Raw genomic sequence first — 20,564 nt, forward strand, 5'->3', positions numbered from 1 at the left:
AAAATTGTTAACCCACATTAGTGACTCAGCAGTAACATGTCAAGACTTTCAGAATGTGGATGCCAATGCTGTCTTGATTCAACACTGGTTGTGCCAAGTCAGTTCTGCTATTCAGCCTTAAGGATATTTATAAAAACAAAAAATGTACACACATGCAAAAGAATACACCAAATTCTGCATCTCTGAAAGTCTGTATCACATACTGAACAAGTCTCCACATTATTACACTGTTTAGGAAAAAAAATCATTTGCTGCTTTAGTATCTAAATCAAAATGGATACTCTGCAAATACGCTTAAGTGCCTGGCAAAGGGTGCACTGAACCACCTTCGCAATAATTGTCTATTATTCCACTCTCAAATGGAGTGTGGAAAAAATGAACACCTATATCTTTTTGAGCACTGATCTTCAAATTCTGTAAGTATAAAACTGAAAAGAGCAGAGCACTCTGAGGTTCCCACAACAGGTCCAAATGGGTTATCAGGTGGGAAATGGGAATGCAAGAGGAACAGCACAAATAGAATCCTGTGACTAAACAAAATCATTAACAATAAAAAATTTCATAATGAAATTTTCACTCTGCAGTGGAGTGTGCACTGATATGAAACTTCCTGGCAGATTAAAACTGTGTGCCAGACCAAGAATCGAACTTGGGACCTTTGCCTTTCATGGGCGAGTGCTCCACCATCTGAGCTATCCAAGCATGATTCATGACCTGTTCTCACAGCTTTACTTCCACCAGTACCTCGTTTTCTACTTTTCAAACTTCACAGAAGTTCTCCTGCAACCTCGCAGAACTAGCCCTCCTGGAAGAAAGGATATTGCATAGACATGGATTAACCACAGCCTGGGGGATGTTTCTAGAATGAAATTTTCACTCTGCAGCAATGTGTGCACTGATATGAAAATTCCTGGCAGATTAAAACTGTGTGCTGGATCAAGACTGTGGCTAAGCCATGTCTCTGGAATAGCCTTTCTTCCAGAAGTGCTAGTTCTGCAAGGTTTGCAGGAGAGCTTCTGTGAAGTTCAGAAGGTATGAGATGAGGTACTGGCAGAAGTAAAGCTGTGAGGACAGGTTGTGAGTTGGGCTTGGGTAGCTCACATGGTAGAGCACTTGGCCACGAAAGGCAAAGGTCCCGAGTTCGAGTCTCAGTTCAGCACACAGTTTTAATCTACCAGGAAGTTTCAATAAAAAAATTAATTTACTGCACTGCATATACGCATACACTAGTGGAGACTGACCTTCATTGTAATGGAAAGCCAATCACTTGCCACAAGATGATGCCTAGCCCATGTGGTCCCACAGCAGATGAACATGCAAGAATGGAACTGTGCAACAAGAAAACATGGCCAGTTACCTATGTGTCATACTTAATAAGTTCCCAATGTACACCAGTGTGTCCAAAATGGAAGATGAGAGTGATGCTACCTGCTGCTAAACCCAATGACAAGATTCCCACACGACCTTCGAGCTATCCTGTAAATGACACTGCTGTGTCCAAGTCTGAAGCATGTGGCAGCAATAGTCAAGGCAAATGAAACTGATCACATACTGATTTAAACATCCTGGCAGTTTGAAACTGTATGCCAGACCAGGCTTTGAATCCAAAATGTTGCCTTTTGCAAGGAATATTATCACCGACTGTGCTGTCCAGGTATAACTCATGACCCACCCCCAAAAGTTTCATTTCTGACAGTACAACGGAGTGGCTGGGACTCATGCATGAGTACAAATCCTGCCTGCAAACACAAAGTTCTGGTTTCAGGTCCCAGACCAATATTCAGTTTTGATCAGTTAGGAAGTATTTGCTGCAGACTCAAAGATAAATTCTGGGCACATATTGATTATTTATAGAGAGGACAAAATCGAGCTCTTAGACCTGGTCTGCACATTAATTAGGATACCTTACTACTGGGATAGGTTTAGCTGACTGGCTGGCAATTTCCATGAGAAATGTCCAGTATGACACACGTGATACATTAGTAACCTGTGTATGATGCCTCCAGGAAGCCATATACATGCTGGGGAGGGGGGTTCCATTTTGAAGATTTCCAATTGACTGAAGATTTATTGTTGCAACAGTGCAGGTGGAGTACATGAAACGATTACATTTGCAGATCAGTAGTACAAGTGGTTCTCAGGCACTAGGTATCAACCCATGCTGAAACACCCATATTAGTATATGGTGTAGCTGTCACACGTGGCAATGCAAGCACTGACTAGTCGATCATGTTGTTGTTGTGGTCTTCAGTCCTGAGACTGGTTTGATGCAGCTCTCCATGCTACTCTATCCTGTGCAAGCTTCTTCATCTCCCAGTACCTACTGCAACCTACATCCTTCTGAATCTGCTTAGTGTATTCATCTCTGGGTCTCCCCCTACGATTTTTACCCTCCACGCTGCCCTCCAATACTAAATTGGTGATCCCTTGATGCCTCAGAACATGTCCTACCAACCGATCCCTTCTTCTGGTCAAGTTGTGCCACAAACTTCTCTTCTCCACAATCCTATTCAATACTTCCTCATTAGTTATGTGATCTACCCATCTAAACTTCAGCATTCTTCTGTAGCACCACATTTCGAAAGCTTCTATTCTCTTCTTGTCCAAACTATTTACCGTCCATGTTTCACTTCCATACATGGCTACACTCCATACAAATACTTTCAGAAATGACTTCCTGACACTTAAATCTATACTCGATGTTAACAAATTTATCTTCTTCAGAAACGCTTTCCTTGCCATTGCCATTCTACATTTTATATCCTCTCTACTTCGACCATCATCAGTTATTTTGCTCCCCAAATAGCAAAACTCCTTTACTACTTTAAGTGTCTCATTTCCTAATCTAATACCCTCAACATCACCCGACTTAATTTGACTACATTCCATTATTCTCGTTTTGTTTTTGTTGATGTTCATCTTATACCCACCCTTCAAGACACCATCCATTCCGTTCAACTGCTCTTCCAAGTCCTTTGCTGTCTCTGACAGAATTACAATGTCATTGACAAACCTCAAAGTTTTTATTTCTTCTCCATGGATTTTAATACCTACCCCGAATTTTTCTTTTGTTTCCTTTACTGCTTGCTCAATATACAGATTGAATAACACCGGGGAGAGGCTACAACCCTGTCTTACTCCCTTCCCAACCACTGCTTCCCTTTCATGTCCCTCGACTCTTATACAGAATGTGAATACTGTCCTGAGATACATTATGCGACACATGCTCAGCCCATTCATGTAGTTGAGTTGCAAGTGTCACTTCTCATCCCATCATATCCCACACGTGGTCAATTGGAGACAAGTCTGAAGATCATGCTGGTCAGTAAAGTTGCTGCACATCTTGCAGAGCATGTTGAGTTTCACAGGTGGTGTGTGGGTGAGGACTATCCTGTTGGAATAACACATCACCTTCCTGTTGAAATAATGGCAAAGGAACACTTCTAACAACATTCTGCATGACCAAGAGCTGGTTAGTGTCTGCTCCAGAAACACCATACATGAATGAGGGCTGTAGTTTATCACACCCCAAAGTATAAGGCCAGGGGTGGTGCCAGTGTGTCTTGGATCAATGCACTCTAAGAGGCAGCACTCATCAGGTCTGTCTCATATGAGCCAATGATAATAACTTGCATGCAGGCAGAATCTGCTTTCATCACTGAGGACCATGGCATGTTATTCCATTTTCCTAGTGATCCTTTGACAGCACCGGTCGAACCGTGCATGTCAATGTGGTGATGTGAGTGGAAGATGGGCTGGAGGTGGGTGTGCCCATAGTCCCAATGCTAATAACTGGTTTGCAACAGTTCATGTTGACATGTCTGGGTTCACAAGTCCTCTTATTTGTGCTGTGGTATCTGTATGATCTGCCACTGTTGTCCTTACAGTATGACAATCCTGCTGGGTGTCTGTGCTGTGTGGACATCCAGAACCTCATCTATGGAGGTGAGAATGTTCTCATGATCATTGATACCAGCATTGTTAAACAAATGACACCGCACATCCAATTTGTGTGGCAATTCTCCAGAAGGAGCATCCTGCCACTCGGAAGAGCACAATTTGACATCTTCCAAACTTGCTCACTTGGCTGTAGGAAGCATGAATGCATCTCCATGGCAGGGCTGCCTGCTTGCTTCACACAGCTGCACCACAATGAGCCTTCTGGCTTTGACATACCCTATTGAAGGGTAGACACAGATACCACACTGGTAGCTATGCCACTATGCTATCTGTTGGCAGTTGTCTTTGAAACCATTGTCGGAACATCTACTGACCCAAACTGAATATGTCGTAATCAGATCAAAATCAACATTGTCTTTCCAGATCCACTCCACTAATTCCCCCTCCCCTGGCAGTGTAAAATAGACTCTAATATTAGATTGTTCTTTTGTTACAGAGGAAAACCAGAAAACACTATCTCAAGAAAACTGCTAACTAAACTTCTTCAAGAATTTTTGAAAGAACAAGGAGCGCATCAGGCTTAGCCCTCTCAGAAGAATAGGAGACAAGAATTCTAGCAAAGGGATATCTGAAATCTTTCTCCTGTAGCAAAATCAATTTGAGTCTGCATGCTTTCAACATATAAATGACATCATACATGAAGAATGATCAACTATATTAAGTATTTGTGAAATGTTACACTGAATTGTTGAATAAGTTGGGAACAAACAGGTGAAACCTGATGTCAAGAAACTGCCTGCTCCTCTCACTGAGCAACAATGAAACTGGCCAACAGATTATTAACAACAGTAGTCTGTGCTAGCAGCTCCTATAACAACTTGGAAAAATTTTTAATTAATTTCAAAACTGCCACACAATATGTTGATCAGAAGGTATAAGCTACGAGGTCTCCTCCCATTGTTGAACAAAATTTAAGTGGTTAAAATTTCTTCTAATGTACAACTTACACTCATATCACCGTATTACCATGATTAAGAAATCACGCACAAACCTAGATTATTATCAAATATAATGTGACAGAAGCAAAAACAAACATATTGTAGCAGTAATTAGTCCAGGATTCATATTTGCAAGCAGTTTAGCCACATGTATTATTTCCATTTATGAAGGATAAAACACTAACAACCTACAGGTTTGGCTGAGAATTGTTCAGAATCCAAAATGTCACACTTTATTTAATTAATATGATGTGCCATTTAGTGCCTCCTCCATAAAAATCTAGCCTAATTATATTATATTATATTATGAAAATGGAAGTTGCTACTCACCATATAGCGGAGCTGCCGAGTTACAAACAAGCTTTCAGCCAGCACAATCTTTGTCAAAAATAGATGACAGTTTGATGAAGGTCATACTGGCCGAAAACTTATTTCTGACAGCATTTCATTGTGCCTATCTGTGACTCAGCACCTCCATTATATGGTGAATAGTAACTTTCCTTTTCATAATACTGTCACATTCCATCCTAGATTTTCCATTGATTGATTTCTATTATTAATATTTTTATTTCATCCCATATTTTCTGTTGTTTGATACTTTTTTATTAGTTTGATTTGTATGTATTAAATGACTATTATTTAAGAAGTGAAGGATGCAGTGGATGAAGTTTTTGATCTGTCTGGTGTGAGGAAGTACTATATTTACACTTTTTGGCACACACCTGGTTGTTTGCTGTGGTAAAATTCTCTGCTATATTGTCAGTGGTCACAGGATCAGCTGGTTCCTTGCAAAAACAAATAACAAAATGGAAATACAATGATAATGATACTGCAGTGAGCAAATAATTAAATCTTATTATTGTAAATTCAATAATAGTATGAAGGACAACTATTAATCCACATGTTTAAAACTAGTGAAAACATTCCTTGGAAATATAAACAACTCTGCATCAAATAAAAATGGAAAGTTTGCTTTTCTTATTTCAGAGCTTTGTAAACTGATACATCTTACAATAATTCAGTATAAGCAAGAATAGATAAAAACATAGCTGTGAATGCAAGCATCTATCCAAGAATATTTTATTACAACAGTGCAAGGTCCACATACAAATCATAATATGAAAGTACAGTGGTTCATTCTCTTCAGTCTGAAATTGTCTCCATGGCCAATACTTTCTGGAGACCTTCTGCACATTACAGACAAGGTGATCTGGTCAAGACAGATACCTGTAAATAGATAGAAAAGTTTAACCCTTTCAGACCATTTGGCTACAATTTTGTACATTAACTTTTACTGTGCCTTAGCTATAACAGAAGTATTTTTTTCCAATGGAAAGCTGAGGTACACATTCATGAATGTTCAACCTTTTCATCATGGGCAACTGCTGCCAACTGTAGGGCATCCCTATGAAAATATCAGCAAGTCGATATAGCAGTGCGCAGCAGGTTCTGACATTACGCAGCAGCCCATGACCACCAGAATACACAGATATGGTTAGTTCACTATATTCCACTTTATAATTGAATATTGCTATTGTCATTTTGCATGGTAATTACTGAATGATCATTTCACTATTTATTACAATAGAGAATATTCTGTAATAAGTTATTGTACACCATAATAAGAAGCTACGTCACTAAAGTATGTTTTCAAAATAGGTACATATTTTTGTATAAATCTTGCCTCTAAAATCATTAAAAAATCACCTACAAGCATTACCATGTAAATAAAAATTTTCTTTCCACCAGAAAAAAAATCGGGTCTGAAAGGGTTAAGGAAGAGTGCACAGTTAATGAAGTGGCAAATCACTTTTACATTAGTCACAGCTGATATAATTCATGATTGAATGAGTTCCCAAATGAGTACGTACAGCTGGTACTGAAACAAGTCAAGAGAAAATGTGAAAATTTGCATATTGGTATGAATTTTTGAACAGCACTTTGTGGATGATGGAATATTCTTAAGCAGAATCACTGTTGGTGGAAAAATGTTGCTTCTCAGGTTTGCTGCCAGATCACAATGTGTAAATTTTACAATATTTAATCGACACAATGGTTCAACATCATCAAGTGGCTACTGGTATGCACAATGAGGATATCTCATCTGTTTCCAGACGGATGGTGGCAGCAACCCCACAGATCCCTATCAGGAAGCAAGGAGTGGTCTTCTATACACACATACTGGGTCACCAGTGCTTCTGCTGGGTGGCACTACTTCCAGGAAACAAACCAAAGCTGGTAGCAAGGTGGGTCCTCCACTATGGTGCAGCAGGGCTGTCCTCAGAAATTCTTGGTTTTCTTAATATCGGGCACCAAGCACTGGATTTCTAACTGTACTTAAATGGAATCTTGAGTCTCTTCTTCTTCTTCTTCTTCTTTTTCGACAGTTCTGTCTTGGAAATTTTCCCACTTCTTCATTTTGTTTCTGCATTTTGTTCTGTCTTCAATTTCTTGCTTATCTATGCCTGTTTGTTCTATGTCTTTATACGATTTCCTAAGCCAATTTGGTTTGCTTTTCAGTTTTTGAATATACTGCAAAACTTCCTTTAGTCAGTTTGCTACAACTTTTTCTTTGGATGTGCCTACATGGCATTAGTCTTCTTTTCCTAATTTTGTCTGTTTTATTAATTTTCTTTTATTGATCCCAAAATAGTGTTTCTGATTGCACATGTGTATTCAGGCCAAATTACTGTCTAGTAATGATGAATTTTTGTGTTTCTAAAGAATGATCTTTTATTGTAAACATCTTTTGTTAAATGAAATGATAAGTGCTTCTTTTGCAATCTTGCCCTGGTGGCTTCTTTCACCCCTCCACTGTGCTGGATGATTAGTCCTAAATACTCAAATTTGTCTCCTCTCCTGTTATTTCCATACTTTGTGTTTGATTTTGATAGTGTAATCTTGTTGTTTCTCATTACTTCCATTATTTTGAATGAGATTTCTAGTCCCACTTTTCCTGTTCTTCAACGTGTTTCTATCCATCTTAGTGCTACCTTTATACTGTCTGCCAGAACTGCTAAAACGTACGCATATGCTTAGCAATCAGTTTTGAGATTATCTCTTTTCATGCCAAATTGTATTACATTCTTTTATGTTAGATTCTTCCAATTTCTTCCTCCATTCTCTCGTCACTTTTTCAAGTATATACTTACATGAGATTGGAGCTAGCCACTGACTAGTCTAATTCCTGCCTTTATCTCAAATAGGTCAGAAATTTCTCCCATGATTTTAAGGTGGATTTTGTATTTGTTAATGTTTCTTTTAAATGTTACTGTGTTTTCTTATTTACTGCAAATTATTCCAGGGTTTTGAATAAAATTAGCCTGTGTACAGAGACATACCGCTTTTTAAAATGTACAAATCCACACAATAACTTAGCTATTTCAAAGCTTTCTTTAAATATTAGCTTCAGATTACTGATTTATTCTGCACATGACCTATACCTTTTCTAATTCTGCCTGATATTCTCCTGATTCTGCATCCAGTTCTTCTTCAATTCTTCAGGAAAGAGCTGCAGAAAAGATTTTGTACGCTACATGGACTAAGGATGTACCCGCTGCCCCCTGCTCACCCTTCCTAACGTCATTGAGATCAGTTTCATCATGTTTTTTGTGTAGTGGGTGGATTAGTGATTACTGCTACTTTCCTTCTTCTTGCCTTTTTCCATCAGTTTAAATAATGCTAATTGTGTCTCTCATACACTACCTTTTAGAATTTCTGCTGTTACAATTACTATCATTTCCTGGTCCTTTAATTCTGAGTCCCTATTGATAAAGTTATCCTCTGTAGAAACACATACAGCTTTCTTTATCACACAATCCCTTAAGTATGAAACTGAAGGCATAATCTTTGTCTTCTCGTACATCACTCCCTGCGGAAAGGCAATCTCATCTAATGTACATTGATCTGGTTGGTCTAAGTGAATATGATAAAGCTCTTCATCACTCTGGCCTTGCACTGTGCAGAATGTCTAGTCACTATAAGACATTCAACAATGACATGGGCTCTCATATATGCATCATGTCCTATGAAAGATACAATCTTTGATGGGCCCAACAAGTTCCTCAGTTTTGCAATTGGACAAAATATACATTTAATGTTATGCTGCTGGTGGATTCTCCCAATTTTTGAGAAAATACCACCAATATATGATATGAAACCCTTGATAGTGGGTGCCTCCAGTTCTTCATTTTGCCGCTCAAGCTGGTTGCACCTGGTGGAATATGTGACAAATTTGTTCTTTAGAATAGCTGCTCTGTCGGAAAATTGTTTTCAGATCTTGGATACGGAAGCTCACCTAACGGACTATCAGTATCAGAGACGACGTGTTCTATGAAGGAGAGTCTGCAATACACTACAACATTGTGTAGTGTGTTGCTAAATTGTTTCCTCTAAAAACAAAACCATCATGGGAGAGTGAGGGCTCCCTATGGTAACCTCATCTACTTGCTCAGAGATTTGTATACAAGGAGTGTCAGTAGTGATGTAAGATGCTTAACTACAAAGTCCATGCGGATTTTTGATAGTGTCTCATTGGCACAAGCCCTTACTGGCAAGGGTGAATGTGAACTCTTCTTGAGAAAGGTCTAGAATTTCCTCTGAATCTAGTCCATTGGGGTCATTATTTAAGTGGCAATATGGAGAATAATTGAATACCTTGCCATTACATTCAGTACAGGACAGATGACGACAGTGGCATTAGCCTTGTTGGAAGGCAAAATAAACATATCCTTATCATGTCTTAAGTCATGGAGAGCAGTACTTCATAATAACATGATGCTGAGTTTACTATTTGGAGACTGAGCCAGAAAGTGGCAGGCATTCCACCTAATTTCCTAAGCAGCATCCCTTGGGAGTCTTGATACTTCCCATTCTACTCCAGTTGCAGTGCCTTCGATTGGAGCAGTCCTGGATGTAGGTGTCAATTTCAGATGTTTCTCTAAAACAGAGATCACTGTACCACCCAGAACCTTTCAAGCAAGAGTAAATACAATGCATCACAATGGTGTATCTTCTTACAACATTTGGAGGATCATGTGGTCATACTTTTGAGTCCGATGAAGCTTCATTTAGTGATCTGCCTTATTCACTAGTGTCCAAGTAACACTATTTATCCAGTCCCAGGATACTGCTGAGATATTAGATGATATCTTCAGATGTAAAGATAGTAATCTCCTTGACACCAAATCTGTTCCCAATGTGCATAGCATATTTTCCCTCTCATCAAGGTTAGCCACTGCCTAATTCTAGTGGTGGCCACAGAAAATATTTGATTATTGTTTTGTTACAAATCAAAACCAGAAAATGTTATTAAGAGGGAATAGGTAAGCATACATCATCAATGACACATCACATGTGAAACACTTAGATGCCGTCCCACTATACTAAGCTTTTGTGAAATGTAAAGTCAAATTACTGGGGAAAAAAATAAAAAGAACCAAGTGAAATCTGGTGTCAGGAAGCTGCCCATTAATCTCACAGAGCACTAATAGAACAGACCAATGGATCACCATCAACAGTAGATTGTAGAATCAGTCCATACAATTTGGAGAGAGATTTCAAATTAAATTGAAGTCACTGCCACACAGGCTACTTATCAGAAGTTACAAGGTATTCTCCCCCTACTGAACAAATTCAGGTGGTTAAAAGGCTTCTGATATACCACTGCCATCTCCAACTGCAGATAGTAATATGTGACAGATACAGAGAAAATCATACTTCAGAGGTAATTGGACCTCATTTCATATTTGCAAATATTTCATCAACATGTGTTGTTGCTGTGGTCTTCAGACTGGAGACTGGTTTGACGCAGCTCTGCATGGTAGTCTACTCCGTGCAAGCCTCTTCATCTCTGAATAAGTACTGCAAACATCCATTTGAATCTGCTTACTGTATTCATCTCTTGGCTTCCCTCCACATATTTCAACCCTCATATTTCCCTCTATTACCATACTGATTATTCCTCGATATCTCAGTATCCATTCTATCAATCGATCCCTTTTTTTAGTTAAGATGTGCAATAAATTTCTTTTTGCCCAGTTTGATTTAGAACGTCCTTATTCATTTTTCAATCTACCCATCTAAACCTCAGTATTCTTCTATAGTGCCTCATTTCAAAAGCTTCTGTTCACTTCTTGCCTGAACAGCTTATTGGCCACGTTTCACTTTGTACAAGGCTACACCACAGACAAATACCTTCAGAAAAGACTACCTAACATATAAACTTACATTAGATGCTAAAAAAATTCCTCTTTTTCTAATGCTTTTCCTGCTATGCAAGACAATTCTGCTTAACTGCTGTACCAGGTCCTTCACTGTCTCTTACAGAATTACAATGACAAAAGAGACCTTTCTTTACCCTGAACTTTAATCGTCTTTCCAAAGTTCTCCTTGGTTTCTTTTGGCATCTGCCAAACATACAGACAGAACAATATCAGGGAAAGTCTACAACCCTGTCTCACTCCCTTCTCAATTACTGCCTCTATGTCCTTCTACTCCTATAACTGCAGTCTGGTTTCTACACAAGTTATATCCCTGTTACTCCGTGAGATCTATTATATCTATTTTCAACAGCTTTCAGATTTGGCTGAGAAACGTTAAGAACGGAAGATTCCATAAATTTGTATTATTTTGATTGATAGATATTACAGGATTATTATTTAAAATGTGATTTATAAATTAGATGGAGTTTTGGTCTTTTTTGTGTGAGAAAATATTATATTTAAACTTTGTTTTGTACATACCGGATTGTCTGTTACGCTGAAAGTCTCTGTAATATTCTCAGTGGTCACAGGTCCAGATGGCTCCTGGGAAAAACAAATCAACAAAAAGGAAATAGGATGATAATTATGTTGCAGTGCGCAAAATATTGGATCTGAATACTGTATATACGATACAGTTATAAAAATTAACTAATAATCTATACCTGTAACATTAAGAACTTTCCTTGGGAGTATATACAGGTCTACATCAAATGTAAAAAAGACAGTTAATTGTTCCTTCCTTGTGACACAAGTGCATGAGTGTAATACGCTGCATTACTTCAATCATTAGCATGAAGAGATAAAATGTGTACTATGAATGCAATCATCTACCCAGTGTTGTATCAGTATAACTCAATGTAATGTTTGTAATGGTGCAGCTAAACATAAAAGAATATTTTACCGCAACAATGCACGGTTCACATGGAAACCACAATAAGAAACTACAATGGTTTACTCTCTTAAGTCTAAAATTGTTTCTGTGGTCAGCATTTTGTGGAAACTTGTGCACACGTGCTTTGGTCAAGACAAATAAGTATGAATAGACAGAAAAGTTTAAGTGAGGCTGTGTCATTAATGAAGTAGCATATCACTTTTACATTAGTCATGTCTCAATGGTTGCAATAATTCACAACTGAACAAATTCCCAGAAGAGTGAGTATAGCAGATGCTGAAACAAATTATGAGAAAATGTGAGATGTATCAAATAAATATTTGCATAAAAAATTACAACAGCACTTTGTGGATGATAAAAATTCTTAAGAGGGATCACTATAAGTGATAGTACACAAATTCACCATCATCCACATGAGAATGAAGGTAATAAGGAGTAGGCAGGGGCTGTCACTGTATTAGTCATCTGAGCATGTGTAGTTTGAACAGCATAATCATTTCATCATATATGTTGCATTTCTGCATGTAATAGTATAGTCACTTATTTATATACCACTTACAAATTTGTAAGTTCCAAAATCAACGATTATTACAGTATCTCATCAAAAATGACAGGAAATAAATAAGCAAAAATGGAAATTTCAGGATAGAATAACAACCATATGGAAATGGTAGATTGCTAATCATGACATAGAGGAAAATGCTAAAATATTTAAGCTTACACACAAAATCTTTCTTCTGAAATAGAAACACATACACATTCACACAAGCACACATAGCCAATGTTTTTGGGCACTGGGGTCAAAGGAAGGGCAGCTTAGTGTCATCAGCAAAGTGTTCTGCTCCACTACTATCGAATTGCCAATAGGATCTGTCTTAATTCAGGAACAATGTTGGAAGTGATAGCCATTCTGTGTCAATTTTTGGATGTTTTTAAATCCACAGTGGAGAAAAGACAGACCATACGGCCCTTGGTAAATCATATCAGCACTGGGGTTTATCCACCAAATAACCAGCATTCACATAGAATGTCCTTGGTTGAACAACAGATAATATGGAAGGAAGTGATGAAAATGTGCAAAATTATATCACTGGATTTTCTGGGAGTCCTTTATGCTATCACTCACAAAGAAAGCAGTCTATCCATTGCCATGCACTGATGACATCCTGTTGTTGTTGTGGTCTTCAGTCCTGAGACTGGTTTGATGCAGCTCTCCATGCTACTCTATCCTGTGCAAGCTTCTTCATCTCCCAGTACCTACTGCAACCTACACCCTTAACCTATCCATTTCCCTTTTTAAATTTTCTAACCTACCTGCCCGATTAAGTGATCTGACATTCCACGCTCCGATCCGTAGAACGCCAGTTTTCTTTCTCCTGATAACGACGTCCTCCTGAGTAGTCCCCGCCCGGAGATCCGAATGGGGGACTATTTTACCTCCGGAATATTTTACCCAAGAGGATGCCATCATTTAATCATACAGTAGAGCTGCATGTCCTCGGGAAAAATTACGGCCGTAGTTTCCCCTTGCTTTCAGCCGTTCGCAGTACCAGCACAGCAAGGCCGTTTTGGTTATTGTTACAAGGCCAGATCAGTCAATCAACCAGACTGTTGCAACTACTGAAAAGGCTGCTGCCCCTCTTCAGGAACTACACGTTTGTCTGGCCCCTCAGCAGATACCCCTCTGTTGTGGTTGTACCTACGGTACGGCTATCTGTATCGCTGAGGCACGCAAGCCTCCCCACCAACGGCAAGGTCCATGGTTCAAACCCAGACTTCTTAAAAAGGATCAAAGTATTTCTCAGCTATGAACATGCAGACAGACTACTGGTAAAACAATGTCGACGAGGCTAACTGGGAAGAGGCTGCCTTCATAATTCTTGATGGCTTCTATGGGTTTAAAGTTACGCCATTTGGAGTGTGTAATGCTCCAGCCACCTTCAACAATGTGGTGGACAACCAGCTTCTACACCTTCAATGGATGATGTGTCTGTGCTACCTGGATAACATCGTTATAGTTTTGGAGACATTTGAAGAACATCTAAGACAGCCATATTAGAGCATCCTCACCTGAATCCAAATGAAGTGCCTCTTCATTGCCAAAAAAATAAAAATCTTGGGCATATAATGTATGGCAACTGAGCCCATCCCAGTCCAGAGAAAATAACAGCAGTCAGAGATTTTCTGACTCCTCAACACATTTGCGAAGTGTGAAGTTTTCTCAAAAAGTGCTTGTACTATGGCATTTCATTTCATGAAGGACATCTGTATCAAGGTACATCCCTTGCAAGAACTATGGCAGCAAAGTTCCAAATTTTCCTGGAATGAGGAGGAAGAAAGAGTTTTCCTTATCTTAAGGAGGCACTATCGTCATCTCCAGTTCTAGCATGCTAGAATGCTGAGACAGCAATTCACACCTATGATAGCAGTTTTGGGATAGGGGCAGTTCTAGTACAAATTCAGGAAGATGCTGAAAAGACAGTAGCTTATTGTTCTAGAGCACTCTCCAAGTCAAAGATGAACTGCTCTACAACATCGTGCTATTGTTTGGGCCATTTAAACCTCCAACCATATTCATTTGGCAAACCATTCATCGTGGCCACCATTCTCTCTGTTGGCTGACAAGCCTGAAGGATCCATTGGGTCGACTGGCAAGATGGGCACTGAGACTTCAGGAGTACATCACAGTGCTATACAAAAATGGAAGAAAGCACAAGAATGCTGAATGCTTTTCAAGGAATCTTTTCGTGGAACACAGCAGCGTGGATGAAATCTGAGACATCGACACATTAACTGACACTGCTGATGAACACAGGGAAATTACACCACTGATGAAAACCAAAGAAGCATTCAAAGAGGAGGAATGAATCAAAGGAGAATTCCAGTTCATAAACAGAACATCATGTAAGAGGAGCCAAGATCCAATGGTTGCTCATCACCCCAGTTCCTCTACAGCCAGCTGTCTTGAAGTATTTCCATGATGCTCCCGCGTCTGGTCACCTGGGATTCGTGGAGACTCTAGACAGTATCAGATGCAGGTATCACTTACCATGTCTCTTCTGATCTGTGAAGACACTATGTGTAAGGAATGACAGTGATGGAAGCACATGCAATAATTATCCCTGGGGTGTGTGGTACCAATCTTGCCTGCAGCAGTGTCATTCCACTGAATTGGGATCGAACTCTTGCAGGTTTTCCCAAAGTCGACAAACGGAAATCGATGGATGATAGTCTGCACTGACTGCTTCATTTACTATGCTGTCACTAAAGCTGTGCCAACTGACAAAACTCCAGTAATTGCAAAATTCATTGCAGAAGATGTCATTTTGAAGCACAGACCAACCTGTGTGGTAACCTCTGATTGTGGAAAAGGTTTCTGGTCAAGACTAGCATCCAAAATTATTATACACTCTGACATTACCCACAGGATGAAAGTTACCTACCATCTGCAGATGAATGGCTGCACAGAATGCTTTAACATAAGACATTGGCAACACTGGCAAATATACTCTCTTTGTATAGCGATGTCAAACAGAGCGTTTGGCACAGAATACAGCCTGCTGTGACATTCGCAAACAACACAGCAATGCAAGGCACTAAAGAGATTTCACACCATTCTTCCTGATCCATGGTTGTGAAGCTAAAACGAGAATGGATACACTGTACCCATTTCAACCAGATGATACTCAATATGACTGTGTGAAATACCTCATCAACAGAACTGAAAAAGCAATGTAGTTGGCTTGCATATGGATCCCAAATGCCTGTGAGAAAGACTGAGAGCACTACAATGCAAAGCTCCAACCAGTGAGATATAGCCCAAGGACTTTGTATGGATTTTTACGCCTGTGTGGAAAGTAGGACTATCTGAAAAGTTACTGAAGTGCTACTTTCGGCCATTATTGTATCCTTCATCACTTGTCAGATGTCACATATGAAGTCAAGAATTGAGACCCTTCATCAAGAAGATAAAAGTGCAGAGACATTGTCCATATCTGTCCTACATAGCCTTAATACAGTCCAGAGGTGCAGGTCAATGATGGGAGGTTCAACGAAACTGAAGACCTACTTGACAATCACAAATCTTTGGTGTGAGGTGCTGCCTTTGATGCTCGTCATAATGAAGAGGATGTAACAACACAACGAGAATGCAACACTCAGTCAATGCTGCTGTACAGAGGACCACTGACAAGGTCTGAATTCAGAGTGCTGTAGGCAGCTACAATGAGAACTTCTGAAATGGCAAGTTGCTGTTTCACCAGGAGAGGGAGCAATGCCACAAGCTGTGAAGCATGCAGCACAGCATAGTGGTTAGCACTGCTGGTTGGTGTGCTGCAGGTCACCAGTTCAAATCTGACCAGAAATTAGTTGTGATTTAGTAGTTATCATGTCTGGAAAATTCTCCAAATAGCTTATGTTTGCAATTGCTGTACTGTATATTCTGGAACATTCAGTTTGTATATACAGCTGCACTCTCCCTTAGTAATAAACATGCTTTCAGTTCTAAATGTTGTGCTCCATTATAAACGCTGCCTTCAGATTTGGATTTGATTGTGGTCTCAATGTAACAGTATCGTGATGATGATGATGATGTTTGGTTTGTGGGGCGCTCAACTGCGTGGTTATCAGCGCCCGTACAATTACCCAATCTTTGCTCAGTCCAATTTCGCCACTTTTCTGGATGATGATGAAATGATGAGGACAACAAAAACACCCAGTCATCTCGAGGCAGGTGAAAATCCCTGACCCCGCCGGGAATCGAACCCGGGACCCCGTGCTCGGGAAGCGAGAACGCTACCGCAAGACCACGAGCGGCGGACAAAACAGTATCAGAGTAATGAAATATTGGCTTGATAACAAACTTACAACAAAGAAGAAAAGAATGTTTACAAAGTGATTTGGAGAGGTGAGCTAATATCACACTAGCACTAACAATAACACTTTTGTCATTCTAACCTACCTCGTCTCTCCGAACAGTGTCCACAAAACGCAAAAAGGTCAGTTCACTCTGCACAACTTCAGCAATTGCAGTGAGCAATTCTTCCCCAACATCTCGCAGTCTGGAAAGAATGAGAAAATAAGATGCCTTTCCTCCAAGAACAGTAGCATGTGTGTTACAAATTCAGGATTTTTTTTTCTATATATAGCTGAATACATGACACATACTATATCACTGCTGTTAAAATCAATCATACTTTTCATTATATGTAAATAGACTACTGAAGCCTGGCAGAGCTCTATGTCACACTTGAAAATTATATTTGATTTTGTTTCTTGAAATTGGGGGGTAGAATTCAGGGCATCCTTTTGGAAATGATGTGCCGTGATTGTATCTTCATAACTGTTCAATAAGAGATACCCATAGTTTATACTATATAAACATTTCTCTCTCATTTCTTTGAAAGATGCCTTCAGCTGCCACTACCAAAAGGTTTTTGTAGATTAATAAAAGCTATATAGCATTTCTTATTTTGATTTATTCTTTGTTCCAGTTCATATTCTTGCTCTCTTAACACAGTAAAACAGTAAATGTGCAATTATACATTGTGTCAAAATGAGAAGTGTCTTGATTCCAACAAAAAATGGGTTCAACAAAGCACATATTAAACACAGAATATCAAAACGGGCCACAGAGTATGCATTAAAAATCTTCATGAGTAACTAGGACGTAAATAACATAACAGTGTACCAGTATCAATGTGATTTTATTTCTCTTCAACTTATCTGGCATCTTTTTTGATATGTGCATGTGAGTTTTCATTTCACATTTTCAAATTCTTATAACACAAATCCTCATTGTTGGTGTGGTATAATAGTGTCCTATGCATATTATAACTGACTTACTGTTGTATACAAGTTTCATCTTACAATAGCAGTGTGTATTGATTGCATCTGTCATAAATTTTCCCCTCTTTAAAAGTCCGATAGTGAGCATAATGCAGAGGAAAAAATTTCAGGACTCAAAATTCCAAGTAGCTTCAGAGCAGCAGAAAATTTTATTCTAAATTTTGCTGTTGTTTTAGTGTTTTATTGCGTGTTAATCACTTCAGTTCTTGAAGCTAATTTCTATTCAGAAATTAATATTTATTTGTTTACTACTGTGTAAAACATTGCACCTGCCACAATGCTATTTTCAGACAAAGGATAGATTACTTGTTGTGCATAAGCAACTAACTGAGCTGTCAATTGATTGGAAGCTGCAGAGAATAGACAGAAAGAGATACACACGAGATAGAACAGGTACTATACTATTCTGAGAATACTGTCCCATCTCCATGAAGTATAGCATCCATCACTACATCACTACACACCTACCCGACTGTGAGTGACATTTCAGTGGAAGATTTTGGGATCCAGAGTATGGGAGGTAGGGATCAAGGAGAACTTGGGGTATGTCACTCATTCTCTAGCCAACAAGTGTGAGGTGTTGTCGTCTCACCCTGAAACTGAACTTGAGCCAATGAGACACATTTCATCTGTTAGAAAGCCTGCCACATCATGTGTCAGAGGGAAGCAAGCACAAAGAGAAGGGATCTGTTACTTGTCAGCAGTTCAACTGTATGGCAAGTAATGCTACCACAGAAAGGAATGGGAAAGAACACCAGGTGCACTAAGTGTGTATGGCCAGAGGCCTCATCAAACATGTTGAACAGGCTGTTTCAGTATCTACTGAAGGATTAGGATGCAGCCAGCTGCAGACTGTGGTGCATGTTGGAACAAATGATGCCTACCTTCTGGACTCTGATGTCATTCTCAGATCATTCCAGTGACTTGCAAAGAGGGTTGAGAAACCAGTCTTGCCCATGGAATTTCAACAAAGTTCAGTATCTGCAGCATTGCCTCCAGCACAGATCACTGCCCGCTCGGTTCTGAGTCAAGTTGAAGGAATGAAAAATAATCATTAAATGTTCTGTGACAAGTTACACTGCAACTTCCTAGATTTGTGTCATAGTGTTGTAAACTGTAAAGTCCCATTGAATGGGTCAGGGATGGACAACACGTCAGAGACTGCTACCCAGTGAAGTATGAATGGTGCAGACAAGGCATTCTTTTTGATTAGGTGACTCTCCATCCAGTCAGATAATAATAGCTGTATGAGCACCAGAGTGTTAGCATAAAATCTAGAGATATCTCCCACTCTTTACCCCAAATGCCCCCCAACCACCCCTTGAGACTATTACAACTCCAATGACTAACTGAGGAGGTATTTGCAATCATGTACCAGAAAGTGCTCCCATAATAAATGTGAATTCACATAATTTTAGATGGAGAGAGACAGTTGTTGTGGACTTTAGGCTGAAGACTGGTTTGATACATCCCTCTATGATAGCCTATCCCGCAAGAGCCTCTTCATATCTGGAAAACTACTGCTAGTTATGTCCATTTGAACCCGCTTCCTGTAGTCAAGCTTTGGTTGCCTTCTACAATTTTTAACCACCATAGTTCCTTTCATTAGCAGTCTTACAATTCATGGATAGCTTAGGATATGTATGATCAATAGATTCCACTTTTATCCAAGTTGTGCCACAAATTATGCTGGCTGCTAAAACCCAAAATTAACAGCACTGACATTTTTGGGGTGAATCTAAATGTCTATTGATAGTATAGGCTGACAAAAAATGGAGGTGATGTAACTTTCACACTAAAAAAGAAACTCAAATTCACAGAGATAGAAGCTGAAGCTCCTTGTGAGATTGATTGAACAAGATCAGTACCAACTTAGTAGTAGTAGTAGTAGTAGTAGTAGTAGTAGTACAGTCAGGTCTTGTCATGGGTTGAGCCTCTTCCACTTTTCTCTGTCCATAGCCAGTCTTTTCATTTCTGAATATTTGTCTCCTTTTGTATTCTCCAGCATTTGATATCTTCTTTGTCATCTTCCTCTTTTTCCATTCACCATTCCTTCTATTCCTTCCTTCAATAAACATTCCCTCCTCAAACAGTGTCCAATCCAGTTCCGTTTTCTCTTTCTGATAACTTTCAGCATGTTTCTTTCTTCTACAACTCTTCTTAATATTTCTTCATTCCTTACTCAGTCTTCCCATCTCACTTTTTCCATTCTTCTCCATATCCACATCTCTAGTGCCTTCAATCTTCTTTCTTCTTCCTTACTCAATGTCCAGGTCTCTGCACCATATAGTGCAATGCTCCAGATGCAACATTTGGCAAGTCTTTTCCTCAGATCTATGTTTAGTGGTCCACAAAGTAATTTCTGTTTCCTCTTGAATCCTTCTTTAGCCAATGCAATTCCTTTCCTAATTTCTGTTGAGCAATACGTATCATCCATTATTACACTTCCCAAGTAACTGAAGTTATTCACTTGCTCTATTTCCTCTCCCCCATTTTCATACATTTTCTCCTCTTTCCTCCAATTACCATGCTTTTTGTTTTCTTCTTGTTAATCTTCATTCCATATTCTTCGACTGTTGAGTTTAGATCATCTAACATGTGTTCCACCTCTCTTGCACTCTCTGCCGTCACAACAATGTTGTCTGCAAATCTTATACACTCCAC

The 20,564-nt window shown here is 39.2% G+C and overlaps 1 protein-coding gene across 4 annotated transcripts in view; it reads right to left on the minus strand.

Moving 5' to 3' along the window:
- Positions 1-20,564, minus strand: part of LOC126175965 (pericentriolar material 1 protein-like) — a 405,228-nt gene that overhangs the window by 128,411 nt on the left and 256,253 nt on the right. For all 4 annotated transcript variants that reach the window (XM_049923056.1, XM_049923053.1, XM_049923054.1 and 1 more), the window contains 3 exons: positions 17,014-17,113; positions 11,642-11,704; positions 5,621-5,683 (listed from right to left, as the gene is read on the minus strand). In XM_049923056.1, the coding sequence (XP_049779013.1) occupies positions 5,621-5,683; positions 11,642-11,704; positions 17,014-17,113 (226 nt within the window). The remainder of the gene's footprint in view (positions 1-5,620; positions 5,684-11,641; positions 11,705-17,013; positions 17,114-20,564) is intronic.

Source organism: Schistocerca cancellata, chromosome 3 (assembly GCF_023864275.1).
Source record: "Schistocerca cancellata isolate TAMUIC-IGC-003103 chromosome 3, iqSchCanc2.1, whole genome shotgun sequence".
In the NCBI taxonomy this organism is placed as follows: domain Eukaryota; kingdom Metazoa; phylum Arthropoda; class Insecta; order Orthoptera; family Acrididae; genus Schistocerca; species Schistocerca cancellata.